Consider the following 20,752-nt stretch of genomic DNA (forward strand, 5'->3'; position numbering starts at 1 on the left):
AAGTGATCTACCTCTCACTCCTAGAGCGATCGTCGGCTTCCAGCTCGTCTAGCCCTTCCGTTGGCTTTTCCTTCGGCAGCGACCCTTTGTGGCTCTCGTTGCGGTTCCAATGGAAGCGAGAAGACGCGCATGTAAACAGCTAATCCCGTCCAGCCGGCATTCCTCATCTTTCTCCGCCCTTTCTAGGGAAGACGGCGGCCGCCATCGGCGACATCCCTCTAAGATACGCGGCGATGTTCTTTTGCATCTCGACGGCTGCATCTACCTCGGGATCGGGGAATGGCTTTAAAGGCTCTCCTTGCGGTCACGGATGTCCTTCGGCTGACTCGACCAGGAGCGCTTTTTTTTCCCCCAGGGAAGCCTTTTCGCAGCCGGGCTGGTCTCTCCTCGTCTCCTGCGGAGGAGTCGGCACGATATTGCTCGCCTTTGCCCCACAAACCACGGAAGGTCGGCTTAATCCGAACGCTTCCCGGATGCAGGAGAGGCACCGAGTGGTGCTAACCGGAGTTGCAAACTTCCTCCGCTGCCCCGATCGCTAGTTCTGGCAGGCTCAGTGGGAATCACCTGCGCTAGATGGGAAAGGCAAGTCCGGGAGGGGGGGAGGGGGGGCGAGCAGAGGACTGCCCGCAGGGGGAGGAGTTTGCGGGCGTCGGGTGGGGCCAGCCCCAGCCCTCCCTTCCACCCACCTGTGCCTGCTGTAGTCCGGACCTCTCGACGGCGAAAACAGCGGCAGCAGAAGCCCACGCCAAGGGCCCGTCAGGTTCAGCCCGCTGCAGCCAACCTTCCCGGCGATGGAGCCCCCTCCTGCCTTAGCCAACGGGGACCCTTCCGAGACCGCCCGCCTGGTGGGCAGCCAAGGCAGCCGCAGCTCCAGCAGTCTTCGCCTGAAGAGGTGAGGCAGCCCCGCAGAACAGCCCTTCCCTTCTGCCACCGATTCTCCTGCCCGCTATGCCCCCACCTACCCCTGCCCGGTCCTGTCCTGTCCGAGAGCCCCGGACTCCGTGCGGGCCCAGCAGAGCCAAGCGGAAGGAAAAGCCGTTGATCTTCGGGCAGGCCCGGAGTTCTCTGAAGGACGTTCGGTTTCATTCTTGCTCGGGGAAGCATCGCTCCTTCAAGGGGATCGCGATTTCTGGCAAGCGGCCAGTGATCGAAGCCCGGCTTCCTCCTGTCCCCCTGCCGCCCTGTGCGTGCATTCCCCCCCCCCCCGGCAACTCTGAGCCCCCTCCTCTCTTCCATCCTCTACTTCTTGCCCTGCGGTGCGGTTGGTGCCCTCCGCTTTTCCTCGACGGCTAAAGACAACTTTTATTTTATTTTATTTTTATTTTAATTCCATTTATATCCCGCCCTTCTCCGAAGACTCAGGGCGGCTTACAAGCTTAGCAGTAGCCTTCATTCTATGTATATGCCTGCTTATTAGGGCTTTCACACACACACACACCCCAAGTGGCATTATTACAAAGTCAGCTTATTGCCCCCAACAATCTGGGTCCTCATTTTACCTACCTCGGAAGGATGGAAGGCTGAGTCAACCTTGAGCCTGGTGGGACGTGAACCTGCACTAATTGCAGGCAGCTGGTGTTACTTAAGGAGGCATTAGCCCACTGCTCCACCAAGGCTCTAACTTTGCTCGCTCAGAGCTTTTCCCTCTCTTCCCAGCTGATTCCCCCCCCCCGCGCCCCCACTCCTCTCCTCCTCTGAGATCCCTGCAGCCCTCGGTAAGACAGGAACTGGACGTCCCTTTGGATTCCTGCTGCTCAATCCCTCCTCCTCCTTCCCCACTTGATGGCTTCCTACTTGTGGGATGCAGGGGAAGGGAGCGCCATTTCATTACAGGTGGGAGAAGGAAAACTGGTCCAGGCAAGTGAAAAGGGAAGAGATCAAAGGAAGGGGGGCTTCGGAGATGAAAGCTGCTTTGGGTGGATGTTTTGGTCTGCAGCGTATGTTTCCCTTTCTCCTCCTGCCTGCCTTTTCTCTGTTTCCTAGTGTGCCTCTGGAAAGCGGGGGTGGGGGATGAATCTGCTCCTAGTGTGGACTCAAGAAGCTCCAAGGAGCCTTTTCTCGCAGTTGCTGCAGTAATGCCCCCCATTCTTCCTGCCCTGGCTGCTGCACCAAAAGCAGTTGATGATTGCTCAGTGGAACCAGCCGTGGGGTGGGAGGAAGGAATGGATTTCCCATCTGCTGCCTCTGCCTCAGTGGACAAGAGCTCCTTCCAAAAATCTCTCCTAAGATTCTGGCAGGGACAGCTCCAGAACTGAGCTTCTGACTGAGCTGGGGGGGTGGGGGGGGGAAGAAAAGAAGGAATCCTGTTTGCATGCTGCTCTGCACAGAAGAGGAACCGCCGACTAGCTGGACCAGCTGAAATGACCCATTTTCTGAATCACATAACACTAGATGAATAAAGGGGCTATATTTCTATAATTCACTAAGACTGCACACACACAAAAAAGCAACATTAACATCAAGTTTGAAGTAATCACGCTTCGTAAGTTGCATCAACGCAGCCATTCTGTTTTAACCCAATTTGCTTCAGCTACTCTAAACGCAGACCTTCAGTATAACTACGTTGGAATGAAATGAAAGGCCGCCTGGAAGGGCTTCCAGGGATAAATTTGGGGAGGAGGTTAGTGAGTTATCCATTACTTGCTATCCATTCTTTTGCTGTTCTGGTTGCTCTTTTGGCAGGCGGGATGGCTTTTAGCTTTCTACCCATCTGCCTCCATATTTCTGTTGGATGCCAGGCACAGCTGAGCAGTGGGCTGGTAAATTCTGCTCTTTGGGACTGTCGCTGTTTCCCTCCTGCCTTCTTTTGTTGCTTGCATTTGAGGTTGGGGGCAGGCACTTGAACCCAACAAACCACCTTCATCCTTTCTTCAGATTAGCCAAGAGAGAGAAGCTCTGAAGGTCATTAGGATCAATTGTCCTGAAAGGAAAGAGGTCCTCTTCCACATCCTCAGTGAATTTCAGCTGGAGGTAGAAAAATGGGCAGTGGCTCAGGCTGAAGAGGCAAATTGTGTATGCCACATCACACACATGGACAGCAAACGTCTACAAGTGTAGCTCCCCTTGAGTATCACCTCAACTAATCCTTATTTTCTCCTGCCCCCATAAGCACTCCCCATACACAATCATATTAATTTTTCACAGGACATGCTTAGCCTTCGGGAGAAGTCCTTCGGGAGAAGGGCGGTATATAAATCCAATAAATAATAATAATAATAATAATAATAATAATAATAATAATAATAATAATAATAATAATAATAATAATAATAATAATAATAATAATAATAATAATAATATAATAATAATAATAATAATAATAATAATAATAATAATAATAATAATAATAAAAAATAACTTCAAGGGCTCATTTAATTACTTCTAAAGGTAAAGGTTCCCCCGCACATGCGTGCTAGTCGTTTCCGACTCTAGGGGCCGGTGCTCATCTCCATTTCAAAGCCAAAGAGCCAGCGCTTGTCTGAGGACGTCTCTGTGGTCATGTGGCCGGCATGACTAGACGCCAAAGGTGCATGGAACGCTGTTACCTTCCCACCGTAGTGGTCCCTATTTTTCTACTTGCATTTTTACGTGCTTTCGAACTGCTAGGTTGGCAGAAGCTGGGACAAATAACAGGCGCTCACTCTGTTACGCGGCACTCGGGATTCAACCTGCCAAACTGCCGACCTTCTGATCAACAAGCTCAGTGTCCTAACCCACTGAGCCACCGCGTCCCTTTAATTACTTCTAACCTTGGTTAATTTGTTGTTAAAACTCCACTGGACCATGACAACGAAGGACAAAAGGGGTGAAGGAAAAAAAGTCCCCAACTAGAGGGCCTTCCCTATTGAAGGGGAAGAAGCCCACAGCAAACAATACCAACAAGACAGTTTTGGTTTTTGTTACTGTTCTTCTGAATCCCTACTCCCTGTAAAGTGTATGTGTACAGCATGTGCCTCCATGTTAGTGTTGACTCCTAGTGACTGCCTGGACTAGTCCCTGCAGTTTTCTTGGGCACATTTTCTGAAGTGGTTTACCATCACCGGCTTCCTAGCCAGAGAGAGAGAGTGATCAGTTCAGTCGCCCACCTGGCTTTGTGCCGAAGTACTGGAACTCACGGTCTCCCAGTTTCTAGCCTGGTGTCATAAGCTCTACAAACTGGTTCTGTCTCTCTAAAGTCCTGGGCAACACATCCTAGCAGATATTACACCTTGAGTCTAATTTTCTGAGTTGTTGAATAAGGGAGAGAAAATGCTCCTTTAATTTGTTCCAGCTAAAGATTACTTAAGCCTGCCTCACTGAGGAGAGAAGAAAGCAAAGTTATGGGGACAGAGCAAGAAGGAAGAGGAGGGAAAAGTTACATACTAAGCATATTTTCATCCTTCTCAATGCAAGTAAAAGAGTATGGTGGATCCAAAGCCTACCCTAAGAATCAACAAGAAGAAAGTGGGGAGGAGTTGGGGAAGTGCCCAAATTAACATTAACTGAATCAGGTCCACCTTAGCCTGATTCATGGCCATAGAACGTCCTGGGCAGAAGGCAGTCTTTAGGTGACATGATGTGAGTATACTGTTGGAGCTAATCTAAAACCTATCTGAGCTACACATCTTCCAATTCTTGATTTCTAAGTGAATGCCGACACACCTGAAATGTAGTGAATCTTCTTACCACACAGGAACTGTGAGATGGGATCCCTGAGTACAGGAGCATATGAGTTGCAGTTCCTTATTTAGGTTGCCTAGAACTTCCTGTGGTATGAAAGTGATTGGATAGCCATAAAAAGGTAAAGGTAAAGGTTCCCCCGCACATGCGTGCTAGTCGTTTCCAACTCTAGGGGCCGGTGCTCATCTCCGTTTCAAAGCCGAAGAGCCAGCCCTTGTCCGAGGACGTCTCCGTGGTCATGTGGCCGGCATGACTAGACACCAAAGGCGCACGGAACGCTGTTACCTTCCCACCGTAGTGGTCCCTATTTTTCTACTTGCATTTTTACGTGCTTTCGAACTGCTAGGTTGGCAGAAGCTGGGACGAGTAACAGGCGCTCACTCTGCTACGCGGCACTCGGGATTCGACCCGCCAAACTGCCGACCTTCTGATCGACAAGCTCAGCATCCTAACCCACTGAGCCACCGCGTCCCTTTTTGGATAGCCATAGAGGAAAGCAAAATATGTGGTTTCTGCTAAGGATTGGCTTGAATCCTTCCGCTCCCTCTTGACTGCCCAGGTGGCCTGCTGCTGAAGCATGTCCAGCTGAGAGTTTTGCTGGAGGCTTGCTTGCATCTGCTCCTGAGTCAAAGAAATTGTTTCTTTAGAAGAGCCCTTGTAATGTGCAGCTGCCATGGTAAAACCTCATGAGCTGTATTGGGGATTTTCAACTCTTGTTGGGGCAGAGAATTGAGTTGCCTCAAAATTGGTAGAGGATGCTCAGTGCTTACTGAGCCATCCCTTGCTATTAATTATCCATCTGGGTGGCTGAAATGTATTATTAGCATCTGTCTTCCCTGGCTGAGTGCTTATGAAAGACACTGCCAGGTTCCAAATAAATATAGGGTGGTGAACATCAGAGCTGAGTTACACTTGTGTTATATCACATGCTTTTGCAGGGATCAGGACAAAATCATCCCATGTTATCCAGCATTCTGCCTCCTGCAGTGGTCAGGCTAATATCTCTGAGTGACTCACAAATAGGGCAGGAAGTCAAGAAACCTCCCTCACTCTTTGTTCCTTGCAAGCAACTCAAAACCAAGGGCAAATATGCTGTGCTCAAAAATCAGTTCAGTAAAGATCTAAGTCAGGGGTCCTTAAACTTGGCCCTTTTATGACTTGTGGACTTCAACTCCCAGAATTCCTCAGCCAGCGTGCCTGGCTGAGGAATTCTGGGAGTTGAAGTCCACAAGTCATAAAAGGGCCAAGTTTGAAGTCCCTTGATCTAAGTGATGCCGGCAGAGAGCATACTATGTTTGATAAGTGTTAATAGTATTTAATTTTTGTGTTGGGTTAGTATAGTGATTGAACCTAATCCATTTGGTTAGTTTAAATTTCAATGTATTGTGTGAATTCACCAAATTGGATTCACTGAGAAGTAGGGATTAGCAAGTTGCAGTCATTACCATGACAGTTCTGTTTCAGTGTCACAATGAGTTGTTATGTTATTGTTGATACTCCTCCTTGGTCACTCCACTGCCAAAGGTGGGATGGTCAGGAAGGTCATTCTCAGTAAATTCCTTTCTGGTGTGCATCCATCTCCTTCCTAATTGGTTCAGTTTGCTAGGTACTTTAACTAGGGTAGTTCAAGATCTAATAAAGTTTGTAGAACGTAACTTATACACTTGTCTGAATATGTACTGTGGAGGGAGGGAGGAATGGGGGGTAGTATTTTATTCAAACCATCCTTTTAGCTAGTTTATTATTTCATATATTATGCATTCTCATAAAATAAGTTAATTCTATCAACAGGTTAACTGTTGTGCAGCCAATATGTATTGCTCATTGTTTGTGGTTAGTTCTTGCTTTTAAATGGCACAGCTATTTCTCCATAAAACCAAAATGTGAACATATATCTTTACTGCTCTCACCAGAATCCAGTGGGCTGCACCTTCATGATTTCTGCTCAAGCCTTCATCAGATTTGACTTGCAATTTTTCTATTCTTGCTGGATATTGGATTAACCACCACTGGAGGTGGGGGTGAAAATTGATATGGACTTCTGGCATTAGGGGTCCTTGGTGCTCTCCGAGCTTGCTTGTTTTCTTGCAGATGTTTTGTGTCAACCCTCATGTCAACCCTGAGCTACAAATATTCTCCTTCATTAGTCCTTCTGGCATCTGACTCAGATGGAGGATTCTTCTGATGGCCCAATATTTTTTCAGTTTGTTTGCAGGTTCTCAAGAGGTCTTTCCCAACCTGCCCTCAGAAAATGGCCATTCAAATATATCCACGATGGGTCTCAAGATGGAGCCATGTGTGGTTCCTCACTGTCACCTTGTGCCATGCTTCACCAGTCAAAATCAACAGAAACTTCAGGCTCAACGGAAACTCAGCATTGCCTGTCTGGTCTGCTTTCTCTTCATGGTTGGAGAAGTTATAGGTCAGTTTTGTCAAAAGGTATAACAGATCTGTCCTCTCTATTAATTTATTAATCATCTGCATTCATCTAAACACACTTAACCTAGCTGTTGAATTAACTCATTTTCTGGTTCATCCAACTCATTAAACAATAAACTGACTAAAAGGCTTCTGTTTGTACAACATGTAAACTGATACACAACAAAGCATGATTATCTTATCCACCAGTTTAGCAAGTTGTGCACATACATATACTAGTTTTTAATTGTTCTGTCTCCATCTATGCCTTTGAGCGCCCCTGGGGCCTGTCTGTTTGCCTTCCAGGTGGATACATGGCACATAGCCTGGCCATCATGACAGATGCAGCCCACCTGTTGACAGATATGGGCAGCATGGGTGTCAGCCTCTTTTCACTCTGGGTATCCACTCGCCCAGCCACCAAAACCATGAGCTTTGGCTGGCACCGCTCAGGTAGGTGCTTTCAGAAGCTGACCAATGAAAACATTCCTATAGTATCTCGCCTCCCATCATTCAAACAGGTTAGAACCCTTTTCTGACATTAGCAGAAAGCTGAAGCATGTTTTTTACACTGGAGGTTAAGAGTCCTTCTCTACAATTGACATTGAGAATTAAGGTTACCATTTTGCCTGAAGAGATTAGAGAGGACATTATAATAACTGAATTGGCCTTTTACAGGAACGTCTGAATGAAATGTACATTTCTAGAAAACTCTAAAAGATGTGTTCATGAAAAAGTCCTTAGACAACAGGACATTTGTCCCTGGTTTCACTTGTGCTACATCTGAGGGCTATTCACACTGACCTGTGCCTGTTTTCCGTTGACAAAATGAATGAATTCTGAAGGATAATCCTTCTGATCTTGTGGTGTAAGATTTTCCTCTGATCAGAGTCTTTTTTTAACATTGGTATTGGTTTAGTACAGAACGTTCGCTGTATTCCTTCCATGATAGCCTGTACCAGGGTATCTCCATCTTATCGACTGAAGTCAATAGTCCAGCATATATTTACATGTATTTGTTTTACTTCCTTGAACTATAATAGAAATCCATCTGAAACATACTTTTGGTGAGTATTGCTCTCCCATGTGTGAGGTCTGGGACTGTTGTTCCCTTCTTAAAAAAAATGCTTGTCAATACTGTGCAGTATCTTTTATATATGCAACTATGGTACTCTCTTCTCTTTGAATGCTTTTTCCCCCTATTGTCCCCTCTGCTTTTCTCTGTTTTTTTTTGATAAAATAATTACATCAATTAAAATAAACAGCATTTGAAGATATTGTGAGACATCTTCAAAAGAAATATTTGTGTGAAAGACTAAAGGTAAAAGTAAAGGTTCCCCTGCACAAGCGTGCTAGTCATTTCCGACTCTAGGGGCCGGTGCTCATCTCCGTTTGAAAGCCAAAGAGCCAGCACTTGTCCGAGGACGTCTCCGTGGTCATGTGGCCAGCATGACTAGACGCCAAAGGCGCACGGAGCGCTGTTACCTTCCCACCATGGTGGTCCCTATTTTTCTACTTGCATTTTTACGTGCTTTCAAACTGCTAGGTTGGCAGAAGCTGGGACGAGTAACAGTCGCTCACTCTGTTACGCGGCACTCAGGATTCGACCCTCCAAACTGCTGTCCTGATCGACAAGCTCAGCGTCCTAACCCACTGAGCCACCGCGTCCCTTTTGTGAAAGACTAGAAGGAATGAATTTCTTCATCCTTTTGAACCACTGCAAAGCAGTGTGAAGGCAAAATGCTTAGAAAAAGCAAGATGTGTGCACTGTGATTAAGGTCCCTGCAGACATTATAGGATCCATAGTATGTTATAATTGCTGGATTTGTATGTAGCAATACTTCTTACAGATTTTTTTAAAGTTTGGGGTCCTCTCCCCTAGACTGAGGCTTGGGCTCAGAGTTTAAGTGGTCTTCTGAATGCTAGATGCAGAGAACTCCAAGAGAGAAGGGAGTAAGGAAGCAGAATGACTGACTTAAGATAAAAGAAGATTTATGTATCTGTTTTCCTTTTTAGATGTTTGATGATGATAAGAATTTTTTTTGGATTTTCAGGGGACTTATGGACTCTCTTTTGAGGCAAGGAATCAGATGCAACATTAATCAAGAATATTCTCCACCATCTATTTTCAGGGCTGCCTATTTTGAACACTTCACCTGGTATTTGTGCGATGTACTTGTCCATTGTCTGAGACTTCCCTACAGTTTGCTTTTCCCTCCCTTCCTTCAACTGTTTGTCTAGGACCAGGGGTAGGCAACCGTGGCTCTTTTATGACTCATGGACTTCAACTCCCAGAATTCCTGAGTCAGCTGACTCAGGAATTCTGGGAGTTGAAGTCCATGAGTCATAAAAGAGCCAAGGTTGTCTACCCCTGGTCTAGGACTCTAGGTAATCTGTTGGCAATTAGAAGCCCAAAGAATGTCTAGGAATGGATAGGTATATTTCTTCGATCAGGAAAGGGAGGAAGGCAAGAGACTCACTATCAGAGCTGATGAATTCCTTTGATATACTCACAAGACCATGACAATCAGTTAACCTATAGTCTGGTGGTTCGTAATTAAATAATTATTAATTTGTTTTTATTTACAATTGTATAAATTATTTATTGAGAGCCAGTTTGATTAGGACATCAGGTTAGAAACCAGGAAACTATGACTTCTAGTCTTGCCTCAGGAACAAAATGTCAATGGCTATTCTTAATCATCCTGGTCATGATTGTCCCAAAGGTGCCTTTTTTCTATTTTTGTCCATTTTCATCCATTTTCTATTTCTATTTATCAAATTTAGAAACCACCCATCTCACAGAGTGGCAATATACTTAATTATATTGCCCAGCTGTGGGAGTGTGTCTTATTATAGGCCCTCCGGATGATTTTCTCTTCTGGCTTTTACTGTTGTCCCTTTTTGGCACCTCATCTACAAACTCATGTATCATGGATAGGGTAGATCTGATGTCACTGTACTCTGTTGCAGTTTGGGGACTCTGTAGTGGCATCTCTAAAATTACTAATAACCTACTTTGCGTTATTGCAAGCATATTGCAAGCAGGGGGTTGGACTAGATGACCTCCAAGGTACCTTCGAACTTTATATTTACATTTATATTATTATTATTATTATTATTATTATTATTATTATTATTATTATTATTATTATTATTACTATTATCATCATCATCATCATTATTATTATCATCATTATCATCATTATCATCATTATTATATAGTTGTATCAGTGATAGTATCTAGACACCTTATTTTCTCTTGGATTTTTTTCTTATTGCCTTTGATTTTTCCAAGTATCAAGATTTGCTCCAGTATGAGAAAGGTCTTTTCACATTGTGCATCAGACTATTTCACCATTAATTTTTTTATCAATGTGTGTCCAGTGATCAGTCTGATTTTACTTCCTCTGGTATTGATCTGTTCTTATCACCCCCAAGGTATTCTCAGTCAATTTTTACAGTTTTCATAGCCATATAGCTGGAAAGCCATAGTCTTGATAATGCAGACTTGTTGTTTCTTCACATTAATATTTTGCCTAAACTTATCTTTGAAGGAGGTTATGTGTTTTCATTTCATGGCTATAGTCACCATCCCTCTACATTTTTGAGGCTAGGAAAATAATATGCTATTACTTCAACTTCTTCTCAATTTGCATTGAGTTAGCATTGCCTTTTGACATAGCCTTATGGGTTTCTTAAATTGAGAATCAAGCAAGCTTTTGCACTCCCTTTTTTCATTTTTAACGAGATTTAACAAGAGATGCCTTCCTCACTTCAAGACCTCAAGGTATCATTAACATTTCTAAGGATGTTGATGTTTCTCCCAACAATCTGAATTTCAGATTCTATTTCACCTTGTTCAGCATTTCTCATGATATATTCTGCATGAAAGTTAAATAAAGTCTAGTACCTTGGTATTCTCCTTTCTCAATTATTCCAATATTGAATCATTTACTTGCATCTTATATTGTTTCTTACTGCCTAATCATCAAATACATTCTAAAATAGCCAAGTGAGATGGCTGGGTACATCTATATTTTTTAAAATCTGTATACATTTTGTTGTGGACCATGCAGTTAAAAGCTTGAACATAATAAAAATGCTAAACAATTATCTTTTTGGAGCTCTCTTTGCTTTTCTTGTTATCTATCAGTTGTTATCATTGTAAACTCAAGGACCCTTCCCTCTTCTGAATCTGGTTTGTACATCTGGCAGTTCTCATTCTATGTATTGTTGAAACTCAGATTTCAAATCTTGAGCATTAGCTAATAAATGCAATTGTTCACTAAATACAACTGATTAGAGAATGTAAGGTTAAAGAGGAAAATCACAATATAAGGCTGTTTAAATCTTCCACTAGTAATGAAATAAGTGGTCATTTTTACTGTCTTGGTAGCATCACCCAGCATTGTAAAAATGATATAAAGCCTATCTACTTCACTGTTACTTTGACATGGTGGCTAGGTGACATCAAAATGTCATGCAATTGATCTAAGGAGAGTGTGGCAGTTGTCAGGGCATTCTAAAACATCTCTAACTGGCAAGTAGGGAAAGGGCCAGTGTGAAAATTTAAACTAGCCTGTAGATTCTCCTCAATTTTTCTCCAGATAATTTTGAACAGAGCCGAGATGAGATCTAGGTTTTCACCTTTTGGTGTGAAATAAATGCCAGTCTGCATTCCTCGAGCAGCTTGCAGAAAGATCAGGAAGAAAATTGTCAACATAGTCAGGGAATCTGAACACCAGTTTTTTTCTCTCTCACAGAAACACTGGGTGCCTTGGCTTCTGTCTTCTCTATCTGGATCGTTACAGGAGTGCTGGTCTACTTAGCTTCAGCCCGCATAATTAGCAACGACTATGAAATCGAAGCTTCTGTGATGCTGGGCACTTCAGCCTGTGCAGTGGGAGTGAATATCATGTAAGGATTTCTAGGATGGGGAAAATATTTGAGTATTAACTCTGTGAGGAGGTAATTATCAGATAGAGTGTCTGTGTGGCATCAATTAAGCAACAAGCTTGCAAGCTGTCAGCCATATAGCTCCACTGATTGCGTGTTGAAAGGGTTCTGTTAGGAAGTCTTGTTTGTGGTCATAAGAAATTTGTTCTACTTCTCTTTAAGATGCCACTGTGTTTGGGGGTTTTTGTTGATATTTCCAGAATCATTTGACTGGTTTGATTGGAAAGAAACTTGTACTTCAGGTGGTCTTTTGATCTGATTTGCTAGAACCCACTGCCCTTCACTGTTCATCTTTACAAAGTGTCTTTTCGCAAAACTGTTGCTTTTTAATCCTTCGGGATGCTGGAGATAATGTGGAAACCATTGCTCATCCTATCAGGCAGCATTCCACCTAGCCTGTCTTGCTTCCTGCAGAGCAATTCTCAAATATTAGATAAACAATTATGTATCAAAATAAAACACGTGTATATTTGAAAGATTTCCTATTTTGCTTGGTTGCCCTAAAAGCACTGACTAGGAGATGCCCTTAAGGATCTATACTACAGCTGCTACATGTTGACTATGATTATTTTGTAATTAAACAATATCACCACTATGAATATGGCACATATGCTAGTCCAGTTGTCTGCACCGATTGGTGAAGGAGCAGGAACTATGGGTAGAAGAGGGTTTGCTGAGATGGATGGGATTTTTAGGATTGTTTGGTGAGAAACGGGGACAATGATGACCTTAGTTACCAATCTTGAAACTCTCCACAGCATGGTCTACCTTCTGCATCAGTCAGGCTCTGGACACAGTCATGGATTCAGCACAAGAGGCTATGAACAGATTGAGGACACCCCCCATGGCCCCTCCATTCCCACCCATGGCAACACCAGTGTCCGAGCGGCTTTTGTACATGTGGTGGGGGACCTACTTCAAAGCCTTGGGGTCTTTGTGGCTGCTACTGTTATCTATTTTAAGGTATGAAGGATCAGGTTATGATACTTTTTAATACAATCAAATGTTCTCTAAATGAAGACCTCTCTTATGAGCATCTTCCTCCATTACTTCCACTTTCCTCCCAGCCTGAGACAGTAGTTGTGCAGAAAAGTAGCTGTGGAATACCAGCACAACTAAAGTCACCCAGGAGATAAATACTGTAAATAAACAACTAATGGAAGAAATAGCTCTTCCTCATACATTGCAAAAGGACATATGGTTGGGCCAGATATCTTTGCCCTAATGATGGGTCTGACTGGGTGATCAGGCTCAGGGAAACAGATACATAGATGTCTGTTTGTTAGAACAAGATACATTTTTCTTGCAAAACACACCTCCATTTCATCTGCTGTACATGCAGTTGTTCAGCGGAACAGATACCAAGTTTCTATCCAGACTACTTGGGAGAAAGTGGACCCAGAAACTCCTAGTAATTATACTCATTGACATATAATGACAACAATTTCTGTGTGTGATGTAGAGGACATGTTTGGAATTTTAAGGGTACTCCCACAAAAAGTGCAACCATGATTGGCTGGCCAGTAGCAGAATATCAAATTTCATAAAATAAATCTAAAATAAAACAAACTTACCAATGAATTTAATGATGGATGTGTGTTTAAAGAGAGCAAAATATTTTTAAAAGAATTAAAATAACCATAAAACAAAATTGCAGTCTAACGTAGAAAACCCAGTTACTTTCAGAGGAATTGTCTGCACAAAATTTGGCCTATTGTACTCTGTCTGGGCTATCAGTCCATCAAAATGGCACCTATTTAGTGGTCATATGAATTTTTATAGCTCGGATATAACAATGTTAATGAAGATCAAAACATATAAACATTCTACTGAGAACCTTGGCTGTAAAAAATAAGGGGTTTGATGTGACTACTTGTCCTTTTCCTTTGTAAAACCAACCCAGGGTGTCAGAATTGGGAGATAAGTACCAGGATGCTTCATAGTATCTGCCATTCCATCTCCTTTTTTGCAGCCCCAATGTAAGATTGCTGACCCAGTGAGTACTTTCCTCTTCTCAGTCTTTGTGTTGGGCTCCACCTTAACCATCCTTCGTGATGTCTTTCGAGTACTCATGGAAGGTAAGTTGTCTTTCACAGCTGCAAGAGGGCTACACTACAGGAGGATGGACATTGTTAAAATAATTCTAGGACGATTCTTGCAGATAATCAATTTTATTATAGGAAATTATTAATAATTAACAATGGTTTCTCTATAATTAAGTGTAAGTGGATGATATAAATGCACTTACAGTTTGGGGCAATGATGTCAAGAGCAAAGGAATTTTCCTTAAGTACATTGAGGAAGAAAATAATGACAAAAATCTCTTTAGTTATGTATATCAAAAAGTGAAGAAACGAGAACCCACCACAGGGTCTGCCCATAGGTTGGCCTTTAGATCTCTTGACTCAAGTGGCAAATGTTTAGAAATAAACTATTAACACTTTTGAAGTAAGAAAATAACCAAGGCAGAGTCTGCATTGATCAAAGTAATAAGATGAAGAAATTATCTTAATGATGATAGTGATCAACTCCTACAATTAGTTAAGTGGGATAATTTCCAGCGGGATCAGTAAGGAAACATTGCATCTGTGTTGCACAGAGCCCAATTGAAATGCTCCACTTTAGAGGACTTGGCAAGTAGACATACCTACTGCAAGATATTAAAGGCTGCAGAGAAATCAAACTGGCAGTCTATTCCTGCTTCCTGTTTTTTAATTTTCCAACTGGCTTTTGATATTCTGTGGTACCAAAGGATATTCAGTCCTTGCTGTCCTGTTCTTTAGTTGGTTTGTCCGTTTAAATATCTGTGGAGATTCTCAGTCAGCCAGTTCATAACTGTCTCAAAGGTGCTTTTTCAAAAGACAACTGGACTGTTTTTTCCTTGAGGAAGAAGAACACAATGTTTTGTTTCTCATCCAAGAAACTTCATCAGTTGTGATGGCGGGGGAGAGGGGGAATGGAAAGATAGGTACTGACAGTTAAGTCTGTTGATTTAAATAAAAAAAATCCTTTATCCTTCTGCAAACCTTGAGGTTTCTCAAGGGCTCCTCTTATCTTGCATTTGTCCTTATTTGGCTCAAATCCTATTTACATTTGCCATTCATGTTTGCACTTAGATGGCATTGATTTGATTGATTGGTTAGGTGCCATCAGGTTAGTGTTGACTCTTAGCAACCACATAGATAGGTTTTCTCCATAATGATCTGTCCCTAACCTGGCTTTCAAGTTTTCCAGTGGTACACCCATTGTACCACTGAGTCCATCCAGGTTGCAGATGGCATGATTACAGCTAAAAATTCTGAAAGCATTATGCAATTTACTGGAAATGGCCAAGAGCCCATATCAGGGTGAGGGAAGCTCAAATATGGCTTGGGTTTCAGGGAAACACTAGGAGTCTGACTATTAGCCGTGGTTCTTTTCAAACTTCAGTAACAAACCAAGAATTGCATAATGGTTTTTAGATTAATAACAGCCTCAATGTCCCTCTGTTTGGGAACATCATTTTTAGATAAAAAGACCACCAAAGATGATTATACCCAACATATACTTATGATTACCACAGTTAGAATATGCAAGCTATGTTTATGGAATTTCTGTTAAATGTGAGAGCTACAACTCTTTAAATTTGGGCAATAGCACACCTGAGGCTTGTTATGCTGTCCAAATCTATGGCAGCCATCGCTAGTTCATGGAAATTAGACTTTGAAAGAAAGATTGCTAATTTCCACAAGTCAGCAATGCTGGATGCTCAGAGTCTCAGGTAACTACTTGTCTTTGATAAAACAACCATATAGAATCAAGTGTGTATGTTAGATAGTATCATTGACATACTGATTAATCATTTATTGAGTTTTAATCATTCACACACTTATTAATCATCCATTGAGATTTAATGTGTTATGTGAAGCCAACCTATGTTGGACTTACTCAACAAATTTTAACTAAACCAAGGCTCTGTGCAACTTGCACATACAGAAAGTGGCTATGCTCTCCATTCGGGGGGCAGAACTGGAAAGTGACTTTTCTGATCAAGGCAAAAAATAAAATGATGTATACTAGTCCCCTCAAATTTCAGTACAAAAATGAATGGAACAGTGTTTTCTCAAGACTGGTCTTGTAATAATGTCTCCATGTTGAGCTACGTAGTTGATTTGACAGTGCTTTTCTTAGTTTAGGGGAAATTGCATAGAACAGACATGTCAAACACAAGGCCCGGGGGGTCTGGATCCGGCCCGCAAAGTGGTTTCAATGTGGCCTGCGAAGCCATCTTGGAAACAGTGAGGGAACGGCCCCCACAGCCTTGGCCCTGGCCCAGAGACCCTCCTTCTGCCAGAGACCCTCAGATCTGTCCCACTCCTGCCCAGGCCCCCATAGGCCCCCTTGATGCGAACGATGTAGAGCTGGCCACGCCCACCCAGTAGGTCATATGCACTCTAGCCACGCCCACGCAGTAGGCCACGTCCACCCTGGCCATACCTACCCGGCCCCCTGAGGGCAACCGCAATGCTGATGCGGCCCTCAATGAAATTGAGTTCGACACCCCTGGCATAGAAGATACCTCTCTTCTTCTGCATCTTGTGGCTTCCTCCCAGGATCTGTGTGTAAAATGACTGCTTTATGGTAGGTTTGGATTACACAAGAGGCAGTCACTTTGCACAATTCAAGCACGGATCAGAGGCTTCTAAATGGGGTTGGAATTGGACCCAGTTAAGCGGGTGCCATTTCTTTCTATCCTTCAGGGACACCACGAGGTGTGGAGTTCCAAGCAGTTAAGGAAACCCTGCTCTCTGTCAAAGGTGTGAAGCACGTCCATAATCTGCATCTTTGGGCTTTAACTCTTAGCCATCATGTTGTGGCTGTACACATAGCCATTGGTGAGTACTTTTTTCCTCCATTCTGAGCAGTTGTAAACCATGCAGGAAATCTGCACTCTTCCATGGGCTTTCAGATTTGGTTTATAAGGAGTACACAGGCTTAAAAATAGACAGATTGTGACAGAAGCACATTTCTGGATCCTGGAAAGACAGAGTGGAAGAAACCCACAGGTTTTTTTTAAGGCATGACCAAGAATACACTGGACTTTTAAGATTTTACTTTCTCCTAGTGTGGATGGTTGCGGTTGTGTTATTGCTACTATTGTCATTGCCTCCAAAGACTTCCAGGAGAACCAAATATTTGAATTCTAGTTTAGAGCTTCTTTTTAAATTTTTGAACCTATCTTAAATCTTGTTTACAGATGTATAAGGCCCCCATTTCATCTTTAAAAGTTTCAATCTCTCCCCGGTGGTTCCTGGCCTTGCCCATTATGAAATGAAACCCTTTACTGCAGGGGTCTCCAACCTTGGGCACTTTATGACTTCTGGACTTCAACTCCCAGAATTCCTCAGCCAGCATGGCTAGCTGAGGAATTCTGGGAGTTGAAGTCCACAAGTCATAAAGTGCTCAAGGTTGGGGACCCCTGCTTTACTGTATATCTTATCACCAGCTGTACTGCCCTTAAGCTTTTTCAGAAAATGGTCTTTTGTAGTCTTACTTGGAGATGTAGAGGATACAAAATAGGATCTCTGCTATTCTAGCCTGGCTACTACAAATAGTAGGTTTTATTTCCCCTGTGGGGGAATGCATGAGATATTCTGAGCCAGATTACAACTGACCCTACTCTGACTTTTGTTTCCAGAATCCGATGCCGACATGGAGGTTGTGCTACAAGAAGCCACAGCTCTGCTACAAAGCAAGTTTGGCTTCTTCTCATGCACCATTCAGGTGGAGCCCTATCTTGCTGACATGGCCACCTGCCAGCAGTGCCAGGACCCACAGGACTAAGGGCAGTGCTCCCCTGTCTACTTTTCTCTTCTCTTCAACTGCCAGTCCCAGGAGGTGCCTGGAAACCCAGGGCCAAAAGCAGGGACCAGCCTCTTTTGCCATTCGCAGCAAAAGCCTCCTCTCAATGCATGTTCAACCAGCATATACAGGAAATGGCAAAGCACCAGGGATAATTGTCTGCCCAGCCAGGGAAGCCTCCAATGGAAGAGTTGCTGGTCATGTGGTGGGGGGCACAATTGCTTCCCATGTTCATTTACTAAATGTATCAATGTACAAATCCATCGGAAATGGGGATATGGGGGCAAGCCTTTAAACATCTGCAACCGTGTCCTCTTTTCTCTGAGATGAAAAGCAGTATTTTTTTCAGTCTGGATAGCTTGGTGGTTGTTCAGGGCTTATATTGTGACCATCTGTGTTTGCATGTGTTGTAGAAGTAACAATTTTTTTTCCAAAACGAAGTGAATGTTTAAAGCAAGTGTGGGGCAACATTATTCCACTTCATCCATCTTCTATTGTGACTAATACTGCAAAAGTAGACCAAGCCCACTTTTGCCTGCAGAGCAAAGGAGGAGCAACAAAATTAGCCACAAAAATATCTTGTCCCAATGATCTCACCACCACCACCCCCAGCTGAAGTTATCTTTCTTCCTTTTCCTGGAGAAAAGTGGACGTTTGTGGTTTTGCCATCTAAACCAAGCTTTAAAAAGTCAGTTTTCATGTGAGTCAATCTCAGCTCCTGGTGATTCCATGGATCCGTCCGTCATTTTTTTTTAGCCACAATATAGAAATGTCTGTCCTTGTCTTCTTTCAGCATGTTTTCTTTTCATGTTCTCTACTATGGTATTCCCTGGAGGCTTCTCATCTAAATAACGACCAGACCTGACCTCCAAACCTATGCACATATAGACACTACATGCTGTGATCGCCAGGATGCTGTAGTCACTTACAGGTTATGGTGACCCAAGCCTCACTTGGAAGAGCAAAAGTGTAGATTCTCATTCTATTGCATTGTTGTTCAATTGATCTGAACAAGAAGAACAGGAATTAACTGCCGACTCGTAACTTGGATATGTTGTTGTATATATAATAATATAAATACCAAATGAAAGGATGCCTGAAGAAGCACTTGACTTAGAAGGCTACAGTTACTATCCACTTTTAAGATTCAGGGAAGATTGTGGGGGGGGGGGAAATGGAAAAAAAATATTAAGGTCATTGCAGATGCTCTTCAACAGACAGGCAGATTTCAGCAGCAAGGGTAGAGATAGTTCAGCAAAATCACCTGCCCCCACCCTCCAACTAGCATGACAGAATAAGGTAGCTTGTTAGTTGAGAATGTTTATTTTAGTCCCTATGGCAGTTTGTTTCTTCTGCAAAGTAGCTCAAGGTCCTCGTGTGTTCTCCAGGCAGCTACCAGTAGAGTTTCCCTTGAACATCCCAAAAACCTTGCTGAAGAGACCAATCCTCCCTCCCATAGTCCAAAGTTAGAACAAATTGCAGGATACATTATGATTGAAGAGATGTCAATATTCTATTCCCAATCTAACAGCGGAGCTCAAAAGTATCCTTTTGACTGCTCACTAGCAACTGGTATCAGAAATATTCTGCATCTGATACAGGTGCTTAAAGTAGTTGAAGAAGCTGCTCCTCATAGCCACAGTTCCAGAGACCAAGTAAAGGGCCCCAAAATCTTAGTGAGCAATAGCGTTGCTGCTACTGCCATCTGAACTTGTTTCCACAAGCATACCACCATATGCTCAACCCGTCTTTTTTGCATTCACAATTTGAATATTGCCTTGTATTGTGTATGTCTGTGTAGTGTATGTACATGTTTACTGTATGTTTTTTTTACAGTGAGCCCAGATGGTAATTTAACTATTTTAATTCAATGCTGAAAGTATCTGCAATTCCAATAAAGTAACCTGCCTCAACCATACCAGCCCAGTTTACTGGGGCTTGGAAAACATGTCAGTTGTAGAGATATAGAACAAAGTGTTCTAGAGTGCAAGCAGGGGGTTGAAGGAAAGGGGATGGTCAAGCAAACCCTAAAGAGCTGTAGTTTTGGCTCTGAGCTTTTTAAACAGCTTATGTGAATGTATTCTATGCTGACTCTTGTCTCTTTATGGGCATCTGTTGCTAGCTAGAGTTAACAGCTTGTTTGGTACTAGAACTGTAACAGGCAAGATGGCAAAGCAGAATGAGATCTATATCACGTGAGCTGGCAAAGATGACATTTTCCAGAATTTGGTGGTGGTAGGGAGATCAATTTTATTAAATACTTAAAAGAGTTCAAATAGCCTTTTTGCTCAGTTTTCCACAGTGAAAATTATGGGGAACCACTAAAAGTTGCAGCATAGTTGGAGTGTCTCTATGCGATTTATGGGTACCTACTCGGTTGTTTGAAAGAAGTCCTCGGTGTTGACAGCTTATGGACGAATGTGAGCAGCAATTGTTGTGGAAGACTGATTAGGAGATGGATTGAGTCTTGTCTGAGATCTCCTTAGAAACAATATACTACAAACGTGCAATTTTCCACGATAAAGAAAATGGTAAAAATTTACTCTAAAACAGATTCCTAAGAGAGTAACTAAAATGCACTATTTTTAACTATTTTGAAGACAAAGATGCACATAGGCTTATTGTTCGCACTGATGATGTAACCTAGTTAGTGAAACATCTGCAAAGAAGCAAGCTCAGAGAGCACCAAGGACTCCTTGAGCATATTTCCTCATTTATCACCAGAAAGAGGAAGGGGGCGTGTGAAGCCCTTTCCAAAGAAAGAAAGTGCTTTTACAAATGAAAACACATTTTAATAACGGTTAAGACAACAAGATGGCTCAATGTGAGCAAAATTATTGTCACCAACAAGACCGGGAGAAGCAGAGTGAGCAAT

At 42.9% G+C, this 20,752-nt stretch overlaps 1 protein-coding gene across 1 annotated transcript; it reads left to right on the forward strand.

Annotated features, from left to right (window-relative positions):
• Window positions 1-791: 791 nt before the first annotated feature.
• Window positions 792-19,962, forward strand: SLC30A3 (solute carrier family 30 member 3; the record flags this gene model as incomplete). The annotated part of the gene is made up of 8 exons (XM_081312670.1): window positions 792-892; window positions 6,864-7,081; window positions 7,384-7,530; window positions 11,844-11,997; window positions 12,795-12,999; window positions 14,009-14,114; window positions 16,776-16,910; window positions 17,714-19,962. The coding sequence occupies 8 exons, from the start codon at window positions 792-794 to the stop codon at window positions 17,857-17,859; spliced, it is 1,212 nt and encodes a 403-aa protein (XP_081168796.1). The 3' UTR covers window positions 17,860-19,962.
• Window positions 19,963-20,752: the final 790 nt, after the last annotated feature.

Source organism: Vipera berus (assembly GCF_964194415.1).
Source record: "Vipera berus genome assembly, chromosome: 1".
Lineage (NCBI taxonomy): Eukaryota > Metazoa > Chordata > Lepidosauria > Squamata > Viperidae > Vipera > Vipera berus.